General features: G+C 39.9%; 1 protein-coding gene across 1 annotated transcript in view; it reads left to right on the forward strand.

The window, feature by feature from the left end:
• The window catches only part of LOC8035128 (lipase member J), a 35,338-nt gene extending 16,819 nt beyond the window's left edge, over window positions 1-18,519 (forward strand). The window contains exons 6-10 of the mRNA XM_042289312.1: window positions 1,054-1,150; window positions 11,300-11,451; window positions 12,245-12,316; window positions 13,466-13,534; window positions 18,239-18,519. Of these exons, the coding sequence (XP_042145246.1) occupies window positions 1,054-1,150; window positions 11,300-11,451; window positions 12,245-12,316; window positions 13,466-13,534; window positions 18,239-18,508 (660 nt within the window). The 3' untranslated portion in view covers window positions 18,509-18,519. The remainder of the gene's footprint in view (window positions 1-1,053; window positions 1,151-11,299; window positions 11,452-12,244; window positions 12,317-13,465; window positions 13,535-18,238) is intronic.

The following is an 18,519-nucleotide window of genomic DNA, read 5'->3' on the forward strand; positions in this document are numbered from 1 at the left end:
TAAAACACATTTTATGGTATATATGACACCGAGGTGCCCATTTCATGGTTTTATTCACTGTAATTTATTCCTTAGTTCAAGAGAAAAACCACGATTCAACATCTAATACTGCGATACAAAGTTGTACCAATAACGGGTATTTTAGGCAACCTACTTCATTTCGCGAAAACATTTCGATTCAGGTACAATGTATGTGACTCTGGTAAACGAAGGGATGTTGAGTCGTATAAACACGACGTTTTGTATGTTAATCTAGATTTTCTTTTCTTGTTGTGTAGGAATAAATAACAGAATTTTATAATTTTGGTACCTGAAAATAAAACTGGATTGAACAAACGAATAGAAACGAAAACTATATACTGTAAACGACTTATTTTTTCGTGGGCTCAATATTTCGCGATTTAGGTCAAAGCTGAAGTTTTGGAATAATTCGCGGGTTGTAATTTTCTCGACGCGGTGGAATCTCAATATAAATTTTAATGTGTTTACATTTTACCGAAATTGTTCGCGAGACTAATTTTTCGCGAATCGTAGGCGATTAGTGAAATTCTCAAAAATAGATCCTCGCAAAAATCAGGTCGTTTACAGCAGTTAGTTTCACGGCTTAAATAGTGCCTATTGACAGAACAACGCGGAAAATATATTCTCAATTTAGCGGTTCGAACCGGTTCGAACCGGTTTGAACCGTTATTTTTTGCGCTCCGGAACTGAACCGGAACTGAACCGAAAGCCGTGAACCCGAACCCGAACCGAACCGATAAAAATATCGGTTCGACACTCTGGCATCAGCTACTGTATATACTTTACCGGGGAACGTAGTAAAGTCACTATTTTACCATTTTACAGAAGTGACGTCACGAACCTCTCAATAATCTTTAAGATATGTTTGGACGGCAGACGTTAAAATAGCTTCTGCCTCGACGAAACACGTCCGCTATTTCTCTAGCCAGCGGAGGGCGCTTCAGCATGTGACAACTACTAACGCGAGATCTTGGGATCAATGGATAATTGAGTTTTGTATCCTTGTAACAGTGTTGATATGTCCGGTTTCAGATAGCGGTTTTTGCGGCGCTGGCGCCAGTGTCAACGATCACTCACATCAAGAGTCCCATCAGACTGCTCGCGCCCATGTGCCGCGTCTCCAAGGTATGTCGCTAAGTTGTTGCTCCTTTTAAGAACTTGCAGTTCATAATATATACGGGTAGGAGATGAGAGCACCCGGGAAAGTCACAGCACCGAGCCCTATGCTTGAAATGTTTTCACTATTCGAAGCAAACACCGAGCGCTGGACGCCGGCGTTGTCGTTCGAACGCTTTCTAACAATGGGTATAGAGACAAAGGCAGTTATTTGCCCATTGTCGCTAGGGTTGTCGCGAACTTTTGTCGAACCGGATTTTTAGGTCGAACTTTCGGGGTTCGACTGGGTCGAACCGGTTCGACGAACCTTCGAACTTTTCCCCAGATTCGACCGGTTCGACTTTGTGGACACTGTGGCCAGACCTTGATACAAGCATGTCTAGGTTTGGAGAATTTTTTTTTTATGCAAACGGTTATTTTATTTTATGAACAGTTGAAAGTAAAAGAAACCAATTCTAATCACTGAATAAGTTAATAACTTAATCTTCTTGTACTGCATTGACTGAAATAACCAATCAGCGCTGCCCTTAATTCTCCCCTTAGCCGTCACCATCCAATCCAAAGCCAACTGGCCAGCCTGTCGCGCATGCGCACACGAGTCGAACCTCAATACAAGGTTCGTCGAAGTTTCCACTAAAGTTTCGAAAAAGTCGAACCTGGCCGAACTCGAACCTCGGCTGGTTCGCGACACCCCTATAGTCGCATCGAGATAAATGCGAGGTTTGCACATTGTTCGTGCGCTAAGCGAAGTAGTTCTTGCATAATTTGGTTGTCGAAGGAATATAATATACAATACTTTTGGCGTTTGGAACGTGTATGACACGAAGCTAGTTGAGGATGCACTTACGAATATCCTAATCGAACGCGTGAAGGTTCCGCAAAAAACCGAGCTTTTTTTTTTCTTTTTTTGCTACGGTATTTGAGGTAAACGCACATAGCTTTACGTCTAGGCTCTAATCATTCCGCTCAAAGTATCCCGAAATTTCCTAAATATCAATGCCTAAAAGCATGCACCAAAAAAAAAAGAAAGGGAGTTTGAACTGAACAACAACGAACATGGCAATGGTCCCTAGAAATATTTTAGATGACAATAATAAAATATCAGAAGTCAGTAATTAAACTTTTGTACAAAAAATATACATTTTTATTTCGTTGTGTGGTTTTTTTCACGGAATGTTAAGTAATATATTCACGAAAATGGTCAATTTCTCCTTTCTCCTCTCACAAAAATTTCTCCTCTTACAAAAAAAATCGCAGTGTTGCCGAGAACTGTAATGGCCTGGAGCAATCTATACAGGTCCGCACACGAGGCCATAACAGTCAAGACACACGCGCACGCGAGGGAAAACGTCATACAGGTCATACGACGCTTCGGCAAAACGGCTCTATCCGACTTCCGGGGCCAATCACGGCACCTGGTCCGATTCCGCCATACTTCCGAACCGTCGCATGGTCCGTAGAACGTTCTGACGTCACACGCGTCCTATAAGCTTTACAGATTTGCACAATGCAGATCGCAAGTTCGTCTGCTTCTTGCTCAGGAGTTGCAGTGACGTCAAAACGACGCCGAGGTCTGATTGGCTGATTGAAGAAAACGGGACCTTGAGGCATCTAGCATTGGGGTCCAGCCACTATCCTTTCGATCACAGCCAATCAGAGCGCTGCGTCGTCCTGACGTAACCGCAACTCCTGCGCAAGACGCAGACGACTTGATCTCCGCATTTAGCTAACATATTTTTGTTTGCACAAAACAAGCTTATTTTTTAAAAGTAAACATTTGACAGAAGTCTGTCTGGTTGGGGAAATGATTATTAATCTCCGCATTTAGCTAACCTATTTTTGTTTGCACAAAACAAGCTTATTTTTTAAAAGTAAACATTTGACAGAAGTCTGTCTGGTTGGGGAAATGATTATTAATCTCCGCATTTAGCTAACATATATTTGTTTGCACAAAACAAGCTTATTTTTTAAAAGTAAACATTTGACAGAAGTCTGTCTGGTTGGGGAAATGATTATTAATCTCCGCATTTAGCTAACATATTTTTGTTTGCACAAAACAAGCTTATTTTTTAAAAGTAAACATTTGACAGAAGTCTGTCTGGTTGGGGAAATGATTATTAATCTCCGCATTTAGCTAACATATTTTTGTTTGCACAAAACAAGCTTATTTTTTAAAAGTAAACATTTGACAGAAGTCTGTCTGGTTGGGGAAATGATTATTAATCTCCGCATTTAGCTAACATATTTTTGTTTGCACAAAACAAGCTTATTTTTTAAAAGTAAACATTTGACAGAAGTCTGTCTGGTTGGGGAAATGATTATTAATCTCCGCATTTAGCTAACATATATTTGTTTGCACAAAACAAGCTTATTTTTTAAAAGTAAACATTTGACAGAAGTCTGTCTGGTTGGGGAAATGATTATTAATCTCCGCATTTAGCTAACATACTTTTGTTTGCACAAAACAAGCTTATTTTTTAAAAGTAAACATTTGACAGAAGTCTGTCTGGTTGGGGAAATGATTATTAACCTCCGCATTTAGCTAACCTATTTTTGTTTGCACAAAACAAGCTTATTTTTTAAAAGTAAACATTTGACAGAAGTCTGTCTGGTTGGGGAAATGATTATTAATCTCCGCATTTAGCTAACCTATTTTTGTTTGCACAAAACAAGCTTATTTTTTAAAAGTAAACATTTGACAGAAGTCTGTCTGGTTGGGGAAATGATTATTAATCTCCGCATTTAGCTAACATATTTTTGTTTGCACAAAACAAGCTTATTTTTTAAAAGTAAACATTTGACAGAAGTCTGTCTGGTTGGGGAAATGATTATTAATCTCCGCATTTAGCTAACCTATTTTTGTTTGCACAAAACAAGCTTATTTTTTTAAAAGTAAACATTTGACAGAAGTCTGTCTGGTTGGGGAAATGATTATTAATCTCCGCATTTAGCTAACCTATTTTTGTTTGCACAAAACAAGCTTATTTTTTAAAAGTAAACATTTGACAGAAGGCTGTCTGGTTGGGGAAATGATTATTAATCTCCGCATTTAGCTAACATATTTTTGTTTGCACAAAACAAGCTTATTTTTTAAAAGTAAACATTTGACAGAAGTCTGTCTGGTTGGGGAAATGATTATTTATCTCCGCATTTAGCTAACATATTTTTGTTTGCACAAAACAAGCTTATTTTTTAGAAGTAAACATTTGACAGAAGTCTGTCTGGTTGGGGAAATGATTATTAATCTCCGCATTTAGCTAACATATTTTTGTTTGCACAAAACAAGCTTATTTTTTAAAAGTAAACATTTGACAGAAGTCTGTCTGGTTGGGGAAATGATTATTAATCTCCGCATTTAGCTAACCTATTTTTGTTTGCACAGAACAAGCTTATTTTTTAAAAGTAAACATTTGACAGAAGTCTGTCTGGTTGGGGAAATGATTATTAATCTCCGCATTTAGCTAACCTATTTTTGTTTGCACAAAACAAGCTTATTTTTTAAAAGTAAACATTTGACAGAAGTCTGTCTGGTTGGGGAAATGATTATTAATCTCCGCATTTAGCTAACATATTTTTGTTTGCACAAAACAAGCTTATTTTTTAAAAGTAAACATTTGACAGAAGTCTGTCTGGTTGGGGAAATGATTATTAATCTCCGCATTTAGCTAACATATTTTTGTTTGCACAAAACAAGCTTATTTTTTAAGAGTAAACATTTGACTGAAGTCTGTCTGGTTGGGGAAATGATTATTAATCTCCGCATTTAGCTAACATATTTTTGTTTGCACAAAACAAGCTTATTTTTTAAAAGTAAACATTTGACAGAAGACTGTCTGGTTGGGGAAATGATTATTAATCTCCGCATTTAGCTAACATATTTTTGTTTGCACAAAACAAGCTTATTTTTTAAAAGTAAACATTTGACAGAAGTCTGTCTGGTTGGGGAAATGATTATTAATCTCCGCATTTAGCTAACCTATTTTTGTTTGCACAAAACAAGCTTATTTTTTAAAAGTAAACATTTGACAGAAGTCTGTCTGGTTGGGGAAATGATTATTATTCTCCGCATTTAGCTAACATATTTTTGTTTGCACAAAACAAGCTTATTTTTTAAAAGTAAACATTTGACAGAAGTCTGTCTGGTTGGGGAAATGATTATTAATCTCCGCATTTAGCTAACATATTTTTGTTTGCACAAAACAAGCTTATTTTTTAAAAGTAAACATTTGACAGAAGTCTGTCTGGTTGGGGAAATGATTATTAATCTCCGCATTTAGCTAACATATTTTTGTTTGCACAAAACACGCTTATTTTTTAAAAGTAAACATTTGACAGAAGTCTGTCTGGTTGGGGAAATGATTATTAATCTCCGCATTTAGCTAACATATTTTTGTTTGCACAAAACAAGCTTATTTTTTAAAAGTAAACATTTGACAGAAGTCTGTCTGGTTGGGGAAATGATTATTAATCTCCGCATTTAGCTAACATATTTTTGTTTGCACAAAACAAGCTTATTTTTTAAAAGTAAACATTTGACAGAAGTCTGTCTGGTTGGGGAAATGATTATTAATCTCCGCATTTAGCTAACATATTTTTGTTTGCACAAAACAAGCTTATTTTTTAAAAGTAAACATTTGACAGAAGTCTGTCTGGTTGGGGAAATGATTATTAATCTCCGCATTTAGCTAACATATTTTTGTTTGCACAAAACAAGCTTATTTTTTAAAAGTAAACATTTGACAGAAGTCTGTCTGGTTGGGGAAATGATTATTAATCTCCGCATTTAGCTAACATATTTTTGTTTGCTTAAAACAAGCTTATTTTTTAAAAGTAAACATTTGACAGAAGTCTGTCTGGTTGGGGAAATGATTATTAATCTCCGCATTTAGCTAACCTATTTTTGTTTGCACAAAACAAGCTTATTTTTTAAAAGTAAACATTTGACAGAAGTCTGTCTGGTTGGGGAAATGATTATTAATCTCCGCATTTAGCTAACATATTTTTGTTTGCACAAAACAAGCTTATTTTTTAAAAGTAAACATTTGACAGACGTCTGTCTGGTTGGGGAAATGATTATTAATCTCCGCATTTAGCTAACATATTTTTGTTTGCACAAAACAAGCTTATTTTTTAAAAGTAAACATTTGACAGAAGTCTGTCTGGTTGGGGAAATGATTATTAATCTCCGCATTTAGCTAACATATTTTTGTTTGCACAAAACAAGCTTATTTTTTAAAAGTAAACATTTGACAGAAGTCTGTCTGGTTGGGGAAATGATTATTAATCTCCGCATTTAGCTAACATATTTTTGTTTGCACAAAACAAGCTTATTTTTTAAAAGTAAACATTTGACTGAAGTCTGTCTGGTTGGGGAAATGATTATTAATCTCCGCATTTAGCTAACCTATTTTTGTTTGCACAAAACAAGCTTATTTTTTAAAAGTAAACATTTGACAGAAGTCTGTCTGGTTGGGGAAATGATTATTAATCTCCGCATTTAGCTAACATATTTTTGTTTGCACAAAACAAGCTTATTTTTTAAAAGTAAACATTTGACAGAAGTCTGTCTGGTTGGGGAAATGATTATTAATCTCCGCATTTAGCTAACATTTTTTTGTTTGCACAAAACAAGCTTATTTTTTAAAAGTAAACATTTGACAGAAGTCTGTCTGGTTGGGGAAATGATTATTAATCTCCGCATTTAGCTAACATATTTTTGTTTGCACAAAACAAGCTTATTTTTTAAAAGTAAACATTTGACAGAAGTCTGTCTGGTTGGGGAAATGATTATTAATCTCCGCATTTAGCTAACATATTTTTGTTTGCACAAAACAAGCTTATTTTTTAAAAGTAAACATTTGACAGAAGTCTGTCTGGTTGGGGAAATGATTATTAATCTCCGCATTTAGCTAACATATTTTTGTTTGCACAAAACAAGCTTATTTTTTAAAAGTAAACATTTGACAGAAGTCTGTCTGGTTGGGGAAATGATTATTAATCTCCGCATTTGGCTAACATATTTTTGTTTGCACAAAACAAGCTTATTTTTTAAAAGTAAACATTTGACAGAAGTCTGTCTGGTTGGGGAAATGATTATGAATCTCCGCATTTAGCTAACATATTTTTGTTTGCACAAAACAAGCTTATTTTTTAAAAGTAAACATTTGACAGAAGTCTGTCTGGTTGGGGAAATGATTATTAATCTCCGAATTTAGCTAACATATTTTTGTTTGCACAAAACAAGCTTATTTCTTAAAAGTAAACATTTGACAGAAGTCTGTCTGGTTGGGGAAATGATTATTAATCTCCGCATTTAGCTAACATATTTTTGTTTGCACAAAACAAGCTTATTTTTTAAAAGTAAACATTTGACAGAAGTCTGTCTGGTTGGGGAAATGATTATTAATCTCCGCATTTAGCTAACATATTTTTGTTTGCACAAAACAAGCTTATTTTTTAAAAGTAAACATTTGACAGAAGTCTGTCTGGTTGGGGAAATGATTATTAATCTCCGCATTTAGCTAACATATTTTTGTTTGCACAAAACAAGCTTATTTTTTAAAAGTAAACATTTGACAGAAGTCTGTCTGGTTGGGGAAATGATTATTAATCTCCGCATTTAGCTAACATATTTTTGTTTGCACAAAACAAGCTTATTTTTTAAAAGTAAACATTTGACAGAAGTCTGTCTGGTTGGGGAAATGATTATTAATCTCCGCGTTTAGCTAACATATTTTTGTTTGCACAAAACAAGCTTATTTTTTAAAAGTAAACATTGGACAGAAGTCTGTCTGGTTGGGGAAATGATTATTAATCTCCGCGTTTAGCTAACATATTTTTGTTTGCACAAAACAAGCTTATTTTTTAAAAGTAAACATTTGACAGAAGTCTGTCTGGTTGGGGAAATGATTATTAATCTCCGCATTTAGCTAACATATTTTTGTTTGCACAAAACAAGCTTATTTTTTAAAAGTAAACATTTGACAGAAGTCTGTCTGGTTGGGGAAATGATTATTAATCTCCGCATTTAGCTAACATATTTTTGTTTGCACAAAACAAGCTTATTTTTTAAAAGTAAACATTTGACAGAAGTCTATCTGGTTGGGGAAATGATTATTAATCTCCGCATTTAGCTAAGATATTTTTGTTTGCACAAAACAAGCTTATTTTTTAAAAGTAAACATTTGACAGAAGTCTGTCTGGTTGGGGAAATGATTATTAATCTACGCGTTTAGCTAACATATTTTTGTTTGCACAAAACAAGCTTATTTTCTAAAAGTAAACATTTGACAGAAGTCTGTCTGGTTGGGGAAATGATTATTAATCTCCGCGTTTAGCTAACATATTTTTGTTTGCACAAAACAAGCTTATTTTTTAAAAGTAAACATTTGACAGAAGTCTGTCTGGTTGGGGAAATGATTATTAATCTCCGCGTTTAGCTAACATATTTTTGTTTGCACAAAACAAGCTTATTTTTTAAAAGTAAACATTTGACAGAAGTCTGTCTGGTTGGGGAAATGATTATTAATCTCCGCATTTAGCTAACATATTTTTGTTTGCACAAAACAAGCTTATTTTTTAAAAGTAAACATTTGACAGAAGTCTGTCTGGTTGGGGAAATGATTATTAATCTCCGCATTTAGCTAACATATTTTTGTTTGCACAAAACAAGCTTATTTTTTAAAAGTAAACATTTGACAGAAGTCTCTCTGGTTGGGGAAATGATTATTAATCTCCGCGTTTAGCTAACATATTTTTGTTTGCACAAAACAAGCTTATTTTTTAAAAGTAAACATTTGACAGAAGTCTGTCTGGTTGGGGAAATGATTATTAATCTCCGCGTTTAGCTAACATATTTTTGTTTGCACAAAACAAGCTTATTATTTAAAAGTAAACATTTGACAGAAGTCTGTCTGGTTGGGGAAATGATTATTAATCTCCGCATTTAGCTAACATATTTTTGTTTGCACAAAACAAGCTTATTTTTTAAAAGTAAACATTTGACAGAAGTCTGTCTGGTTGGGGAAATGATTATTAATCTCCGCATTTAGCTAACATTATTTTGTTTGCACAAAACAAGCTTATTTTTTAAAAGTAAACATTTGACAGAAGTCTGTCTGGTTGGGGAAATGATTATTAATCTCCGCGTTTAGCTAACATATTTTTGTTTGCACAAAACAAGCTTATTTTTTAAAAGTAAACATTTGACAGAAGTCTGTCTGGTTGGGGAAATGATTATTAATCTCCGCATTTAGCTAACATATTTTTGTTTGCACAAAACAAGCTTATTTTTTAAAAGTAAACATTTGACAGAAGTCTGTCTGGTTGGGGAAATGATTATTAATCTCCGCATTTAGCTAACATATTTTTGTTTGCACAAAACAAGGTTATTTTTTAAAAGTAAACATTTGACAGAAGTCTGTCTGGTTGGGGAAATGATTATTAATCTCCGCATTTAGCTAACATATTTTTGTTTGCACAAAACAAGCTTATTTTTTAAAAGTAAACATTTGACAGAAGTCTGTCTGGTTGGGGAAATGATTATTAATCTCCGCATTTAGCTAGCATATTTTTGTTTGCACAAAACAAGCTTATTTTTTAAAAGTAAACATTTGACAGAAGTCTGTCTGGTTGGGGAAATGATTATTAATCTCCGCGTTTAGCTAACATATTTTTGTTTGCACAAAACAAGCTTATTTTTTAAAAGTAAACATTTGACAGAAGTCTGTCTGGTTGGGGAAATGATTATTAATCTCCGCGTTTAGCTAACATATTTTTGTTTGCACAAAACAAGCCTATTTTTTAAAAGTAAACATTTGACAGAAGTCTGTCTGGTTGGGGAAATGATTATTAATCTCCGCATTGAGCTAACATATTTTTGTTTGCACAAAACAAGCTTATTTTTTAAAAGTAAACATTTGACAGAAGTCTGTCTGGTTGGGGAAATGATTATTAATCTCCGCATTTAGCTAACATATTTTTGTTTGCACAAAACAAGCTTATTTTTTTAAAAGTAAACATTTGACAGAAGTCTGTCTGGTTGGGGAAATGATTATTAATCTCCGCATTTAGCTAACATATTTTTGTTTGCACAAAACAAGCTTATTTTTTAAAAGTAAACATTTGACAGAAGTCTGTCTGGTTGGGGAAATGATTATTAATCTCCGCATTTAGCTAACATATTTTTGTTTGCACAAAACAAGCTTATTTTTTAAAAGTAAACATTTGACAGAAGTCTGTCTGGTTGGGGAAATGATTTAGGGATTGGTTGGTCGTCGTATTTTAAAAATGACCACCGCATTGACTTTCTAAACACACGTATCCTGGACATTGAAACTAATCCTCGCCGGAGGCTCTTCCTTGAATCTTGGCACATTCAGACCACGCCAACAAACATTAATAGGTCTCTTGGTGCACTGCCATCTGTGTATGTGAACGGACTCCACCAGTTGTGTTCAAAAAACGATCAAAGAGGAAGAAGATGGGATCATGCACATTCGCCCCCGTCATACAGGAAAAGGAAGATTGCGGCTCCTTTCCTCCATAGTCGCCCCTGAAGAAGAAGCCGAACCGGCTTCGAAACGTTGGGCCCCTGATTTAGGGATTGGTTGGTCGTCGTATTTTAATAAGCTTATTTTTGCCCAAAGCGGGTGCGAGCACTAGTGCGCGTGCGCAGAAACAAACTTCTGCTCACCTGCAACGCCGGCAGCGACGCCATCGTAGGGGCCTGGCGTCAGAGTGTTGAGACGCTAGTGGTACGATGACTGGAACGCGTGTCCTACTGGTGTGTTCTGTAGCGTCTTATTCCGACCATGCATCCAAAGTGCGTCCCGAAGTGGCAATGAGTGACGTCACAAAAGCCGGAGTGTGACGCTGTCGAGTGTCCCGATCCTTCTGGCTGGTCGTACAAGTTCGGGAAAGAAAAAAGAACACGAGCAAAACGCCAGCGTCGCAATCGTCGCGGCGTCCCAACTCCCGGCTGACCCAAACGGAATGTCGAGGAGCGACCTGCAGCCAACCAGGCGTCTGCGACGCTATAGCGCTGCTTGTGTTAGGTCACCAGGCGGAAATCGAGGGAGCCGTTTTTGGGACGCGGTAGACACACCGGTGGGGAGACGCGCGTTCCAGGCAGCAGTTGAGCGTGACGACGCCTTTCAGGTAGGCCTGAAGATCTTGGGCGTCGGCGAAGTGGGCAAGAGTTCCCGCTTGATGAAGCTGGTGCGGAAGAAGACGTGCACATCCAGATACACCAAGGCCATCTGCTCCAACCTCATGTTCCTCCTGTTCGGTCCCGACACCAAGTTTATGAACAAGGTGAGCTCCAATCTGCACGCGGTAAGAGAAGAGCAAAGCCACACTGATCATACATCAGACAAAAAATGCGGCAGACACGTCTTTAATGTATGTTACAAACATGTCGAACATGTCTGCACACTGCGTTTCGTAGCATGTATGAGCAGCTTGACCACAAAAGTTGAAGAACACTGAGTGAAATCTTTCTAGCGTACAGTTTATACTCTTTCGTTTGTTTTAAAACATATCTTGCATACCTATTAAGACTGACGTAAATCATGCTTCTTAACTTTTCTTTTACACTCGCGGGTGCAGTTGAAAATAGTGGTGCCGGCAGTACTAGAAAATCTCGTATATATCTGTACTTAAACACTTTTTAACGTGTATTTCAGTATCAGTATCTTAGCAGTGTTTTGAAGGCATCGCAAGGATTTGTATTTTCTGCCCAAGCGACCGACTCTCACCGACTCCGAAACAACCGGATTTTAATTACGACCGGAATCACTGCTGCTGAAACTACTTGCGTCGGAGTCGGTCACTAAAGTGGGAACAAGCTTCCTTTAATAGAAAGTTTTAAAATCGGGGGCCCGAGCGCTTTGGGTCCACCGAGAAGCTTGGGGCGTCGCACTGCCCATGCGCAAAACTTGCGTGCATGCGCAGTGAAAAGATCTCAAGTTGCTTGAGGGATCCGAAACGTCGGAGCCGCTTATTCTAGAACTTTCTATTAAGTGGCCTGATCGTCCTCACATAGGCAGGATGTTTGGTGTACTGTTTTGATTGGAACCCATCGGTTTTCGCTTCGACGTGGCGACAGACGCGGCTCAACGTGTACCTGACCCACGATCCCGCCGGAACGTCGGTGAAAAACCTCGTCCACTTCGGCCAAGTGAGTAGATACGCGTTTTCAATTTATCTATGGCCGCCGCGACGAGGATCCAACTATACTTTGCTTGGGAGAAGAGCGTGTTGGTTTAAGTCATGGATGAAGAAAGAATACAAGAATTAAAACAGGGACAACACAACCACATCTTTCAAAGATGTGGTTCTGTTGTCCCTGTTTTAATTGTTTTATTCTTTCTTTATCCATAACTATACTTTATGCCACTAAAATCAGTCAGTTAATCACGACTCTGCGCTTAATTAAGGAATTAGCTAACTATTCGTGCATTTTCACTTCTTGTTTCACGTCTCTCGTGGCCCGTAACCCAGCCCCAGGATAGAACGAGAGAAAAAAAAAGAGACATAAATCCGCACTTGGACTGTTCACACACACTGCAAAAGACACGGTGTTGGCTGCGCCTTAAACACGTTTGAAGTCTGCCTGCTCTATAGCCATGCTTATGTCTGCGGACAGCTTTTGAACGACCATCGTGGCGAAAAGACCTTCGTATGATGTGAAGACCATCCGAGACTGGAATAGATTACCCCCGAGTGTCTTTATGCATGTCGAAGCAATGGAAGAAAAATTGACGCATGGGTTTTCTGGCGAGAATAGCAGTTGCGTTTCCTTTTTTTTCTGCATGTACAGTAGCAGTAGATGTAGACTGCCAACCCTCCGGCAATAACCCGCGAGGGTTGGCCACTATTTGAAATAAAATAAATAAAATAAAATAAATAATTAAGGAAGCACGCCTCAAACGAAACCTGCAGACTGTTTTTTTTTTTTTTTTTTTGCATGATGTATGACTACTGCGAACGTGGCTTAATTCCTTCGTGTTTTTTTTTTTGTTTTTTTTTTAATTCTGGTTTCACTAAAAACAAGAATCCTTCGTATAGACAGACGAGCGCTTTTTGTTTAATATATGTTACCTTCTGTAACATTCAACATAAAAAAATTACCTTCAAGAGTTAACTTTGTGACCTGTTCTTCGCTTTGCGTTGAATTGCCACCAATTTGGAATGCGTAATCTCTAAGAATCAACGGCCATTGAGGCTTCAAGATGATCATCCTTATCTATTTTAATCCGCGGCATTATAACGCATCGTTCCACACTACCAAAAAACAGACATTCCTCCTTTTTCTTTTTTTCTTCAGATGATCAATTCAAAGAAGTTTCGCAAGTTTGACTACGGGCCGACGAAAAACCTGAAACTGTACGGTCAGGTGAGACCATAAGACGCTCTACGATCTAACCATGTTGACTCTTGTCGGTGTGAAGAACCTCGTAGATGACAAGGCCTAGTTGATCGACGTCACACGCTGGAGGCCATCGCGAGACGCGGATTGGTCGCGAGTGCACGCGTCAGCCTTGGGCTGGGTTCCAAGGTTCACTCTCAGTGAGGACAGCGTTAGCGACGACCAAAAGCGTCGCTGCGGTCAGCTTGGCACGATCGGACAGACCGCGGGCATGAGAGCATCGTCAGACTGTCAGCTTCGACGGGGTTACTTTCGGAATGCGATGCTTTTTAAGCGCCCCATGGAAGTTGTTGTCGAAACTGACGGTAAGTATAGCTACAGGTAACAACTCGTGACGTCACGGATGGGAACCCTAAGAGGGAGCCAGCGGAACATCTCGGCACGTTACGAGCTGGTAATGCGCGTCCAAAGCATCCCGAACGTCGTGTTTCTCTACGCGCTTTTTATCATTGCTTACCAAACCATGAGCAGAAGAAGCAGACTGACTTTTTGCGCTGCTTCATTTTGTAGCGACGGTTGCCTCTCGACTTGCCATGAGCCCAACGCATCATGTCCAGTCTGTCGGTGATGATGTCACCTCTCCCTCAAAATTCTTTTTTTTTAATGCTCTTTAGCAAAATACCCCCCCCCCCCCCCCGAAAAAAAAAAATACCCCCCCCCCCCAATCCCACCCAAAACAAATATCCTAAAATTTCCTTTGTCCGTCCATTCGTGCGTTCTTCGCTAAACTTAGCGAAAGAAGTCACGTGAGTGGGACTTTCCGTTTTCCCGCTTAATGCAGCGCGAAAATTGCCGTGACGAGAACTACGCACTAATTTAGTTGTTCTGCTAAGTTTGGTGAGGAAATTGATGTCACGTGACCCGTGGTCAGTTTCTCCGCTAAATTTACCGGAAAACATTGATGTGACGCGACCGTTACGTCACGTGACCCTTGTCAGTTTCGCTCTTAAATTTGGCGGGGAAATTCACGAAAAATTCTTAGATCTTTACTCCCCCGAAACGAATGTTGAATGTTTCCTAAACGAGCTTGAACGCTGGCTCGGCAAATGCTGCGGTTCGTGCATTCTTTTGGGGATAAAGATCGCTGGCAATTTCCGTTTCTACGTAGCCTCTCTTATAAGTACCCGGGATATAAACTTTTCTTCAAATTCCAAGTTTCTTTTTGTTTTGTGTTCTTTTTTTTTTTTTTTTTTTTTTTTTTGGGGGGGGGGGGGGGGAGGAGGGTGTCTTTTCCCACCACAACTTCGGTGTTCTAGTTGCGAATTTTGTAACCCTTTAACCATTTTTAGTCATGAGGGAGTTCTCACCCACAACTGCTTCCTTGTTGTCTTAAAAATGACATTTGTTGCCTTCAAGTAAAGTTTTTTATCCTCAAACAAAAAGGTAGGAAAAGTTTAAAATATTCGTTGCTACAATTTGTTTGCAGAGCCGCAAACTAAGCAACGAGGGAGTCTGGTTCGTCCAAAACGGTTGTGTTCGTGAACCAGGGAACGCAGACGAGCTAGACTCGTCCTGAACGGTTTAGGGGCGGCTCAAGTTGCTGACCTCTGCTTGATAAAAACAATTAGAAAAAATGTCAAAAAAAAAAAAAGAGATCGGCGGATATTGGGATTTATGTTGCAGAAAGCGGGACACTTTTCAAAAGTCCATCAAGCAACGTTGGTGGTCGCAATTGCAGGAATAAAAAAATCAGCACTCTTTATTAGCGGGTAAAGGAAATAATGGCACCCAAGTCCCAAAAAACACTGTTTCGAGATAATTGAGTTCATGGGGGACATGTCCGTCTTGTCACTCAATGGGAAAATTTCGCTACACGAGCCTGCGTTTCAGGAATGCGGCAGAGTACTGATTATTTTGGAGGTTCATTATGAAGATGTAATAAAGGTCGTACGACTCTCAAATTTTCACCCGAGTGCGCCCTGGAGGTTTTTAATAAAATACAGAAATAAGATCATTTTGACTGTTTTGAGCGCATTTTGAGGCAATTTTGAAATCGAAATCACTTAAATAACAAAAGTGACAAAACGAATGGTAGTAAGTACTATAGGTGTCCCTTATCTTAATTTTAAGACCCTTACAGGAATCCTAAATGTCTTGGTATTTGCGTATTTGTGCAAATAAATTTGACGGCCGCTTTCGCTAGATATACGTTCAATGGGTTCAAAGGGATGGCGACACCAGTGCGAAATGCCCCAAGCCAGAGATTTTGTTGTTGTTATTGTTGCTGTTCTCACGAGCTTGTACGTACGGCGACTCACGTACTTGTAGGCGCCGCCATTGTGGTGCTTGTGCAAAGCAGACGCAACTGTTGATCGTCATGATTCAAAAATGCTACTTTCTCGGCATTAGATTCGGTGCTAGGAAGCTCATGTAATATTGCTTTGCTCTGTCGCGAACTGTTTAAACATTTGTGGAGGACGGAAAAGCGTTTCCAGTGATTCCAGATAAAGCTTCAGATAACTGGAAATCATGATTTTAAGCCACAATATGGTCAACTGTCGTTACTCTGAAGCGTAGCAATTATTTAGTGGCACTAACACCGCCGAGATAAGTTTTGCCGTTTTCCCAGATGGTCTGTATGAGATTTCTGTCTGCTGCACCACACACAAAGAAAAATAGAACCACTGAGAGGCGGGCTGTGTGTGACGTAGTGATGCCATGGCAACGTGCCGTGTCTCGCCGCCGCGCGACGAGCTTTCACTTTCAATTCTGTAGTGACCGCGGCCGATACCACGACCCATGCGGCCAATCTAGCGGTAAGAACGTGACACGTAACCTCGCGCTCCGTGTGTCCCTAGCTCACAATGCATCGAGGGAGCTTCAGTCTTTCTGCTCGTGCGACAACCTCACTGGAGCTCTGTGCGTGTGGAGCATGAGGCGGCACGAGCCGTCTTGTGCACTGCTGCCTGCCTCCTGCGAACTAAAGTTATGACTGCTTTAGGCATGCGCCCAACGCTTGGTGAGATCGGTCTATTATGGCGGGGTCGAGGATGGGTGGAACGCTCGGTGAGGTCGGTCTATCGAACACTATAGTAAAGCCCGGTAGGGATAGGGTGATGTTGGGCGATTAACACTGGTGAATTAAGCCAGGGTTGGCCAGCGTAGCACTAAAATGAGCGACTATGGAGCGGCCGCTGAAAGGAAACTGCGTTGCGGCTCTCGCTCGTGGTCTCGCGTGAATTTCAGCCAGGGGCTTCAGCTCACAGCGCTGGTTCGGATTCCCTGGCATCTATCGGCCGCTTCACATCTCGATCCTTTTCTGGCCCCATCACATGTTTCCAAATAAACATGCGTGGTGGCGTATCTGAACGTGAGAGCTCGTGCCATGTTACGCTATTTACCTATCTCTCCAGAAATGTCATGTTTTTCACATTCAGTTCGTGCGTGAGCTAAGGCAGGCTTTGATGAGGACCCCGTGAAACCGTGAATATGGTCATCCAACTCAGCCCTCTGATTCTACGGTGCCGCGAAGCTCAAAAGGCAAAAAGACGCAAGTATGGCCGAGTGAGAGCTACACATGCCTTGCACATAATGTCCTCGCACCATGCCGGCGTGTATTATACTTCCTCTTGTACAAAAAAAAGTGATGGTACACAGTATACTAAGCTGCAAGAGAGGCCAATGCCACCACGATGTCAGCTGGTGGGACGTCAGTGCAGGCCATGAAACCACTGCACTCATGCCTTCGGGTTCGCTTGCACTTATGGCCAAATACAGCCTTAAGAACATAGACGCTTTGCACACGCGCCAGATTACAGCCGCCATTGCTGACTTTCTCTTGTCTTATCGAGATACCAAGCCACTGAAGCGGGCGTTGACAAGCCTCTTCACAAAGGTCAATGCCGCGAAGAAGGACACAGTAGAATCTAAAATGGCAAATACCTGGCCCTCTATGGTAATAATGAAGTGAAGCAATAGGAATAAGAGGAAACTAAAACGGAAGGTATATCTTATGGCGGCGACCATGCGTGCACAGTTGGCGAGAGATTCAAAAGTCCCTGTAATCAAAAAACACATAATAAAAGAGATCACTGAATAGCCAATATGTATCTTGCGGGAGCTATAAGCCATCAGAGTCAATCCAGCGCTGAGGGGATGTGACTCTCCTTGTTTGCATTGCGATTCCTGGAGCTCCAGGTCACGTGGTGCTGAACTGGTTGTTATAGTCATCTGGAATAGCTCGCGGCGGAGGGTCACGGTCATATACTCCTGAAAGTGAAAGGCAGGCGCGCGGCAGGGCTAACAAGGCATTGGACGTTTCCATATCATCACTACGTCCTACATGCATCGTCTCAAGACCATTCTTTAGACGTCCGTGCAACATGGTAGTTCTTCAGCAAAGCCGTTGAGCAAAGCCGATATCGGCTGCATTTTGTGTCAAGGAAACGACACGTGCCGCAGGCCGTTAGGCCTGGCAGTTCAACGACAGAGCCATACAGAGCCCGGTCGTACATTTGGAGCGCGAGGACCTGGCAGCATTGAGCATCAAAGAGCCATTTTTCAGGGAACCTGGACGTCAGCGTCTGGGAGCTTATCCCAAAAGGGGGCGTGGTGACTCGCCACTTGCTTTCGAAAAAAGTGTTTTTCAACCCGAAATATAACTTTCTAAGAAAAATGCTTAAGGTTCACAAGATCTATATGCAAGAACGACGTGTGAACAATGGCTTGCAGCGCGAGCCGCCCGAGTATCCCCTGGAGAGAATCAGGGCACCCGTGGCGCTGTTTTGGAGTCCGACGGACTGGATGGCACCGTCCCGAGACGTGCAAGGGCTCAGGAAACGGCTCCGGAGCGTGGTGCTCGACTACAAGATGCCGATCGACGACTTTGGACACCTGGACTTCCTCTTCGGGACTAACGTGACCAAAGTGCTCTACGCCAGAGTCGTCGCGCTATTCCAACACTACTTAAAAGGGATGCACGCAAACGAACGTCTAGAATAAAGAAAAAAAAA

This window comes from Ixodes scapularis, unplaced genomic scaffold (genome assembly GCF_016920785.2).
Source record: "Ixodes scapularis isolate PalLabHiFi unplaced genomic scaffold, ASM1692078v2 PGA_scaffold12__126_contigs__length_90152505, whole genome shotgun sequence".
Taxonomy (NCBI): Eukaryota; Metazoa; Arthropoda; class Arachnida; order Ixodida; family Ixodidae; genus Ixodes; species Ixodes scapularis.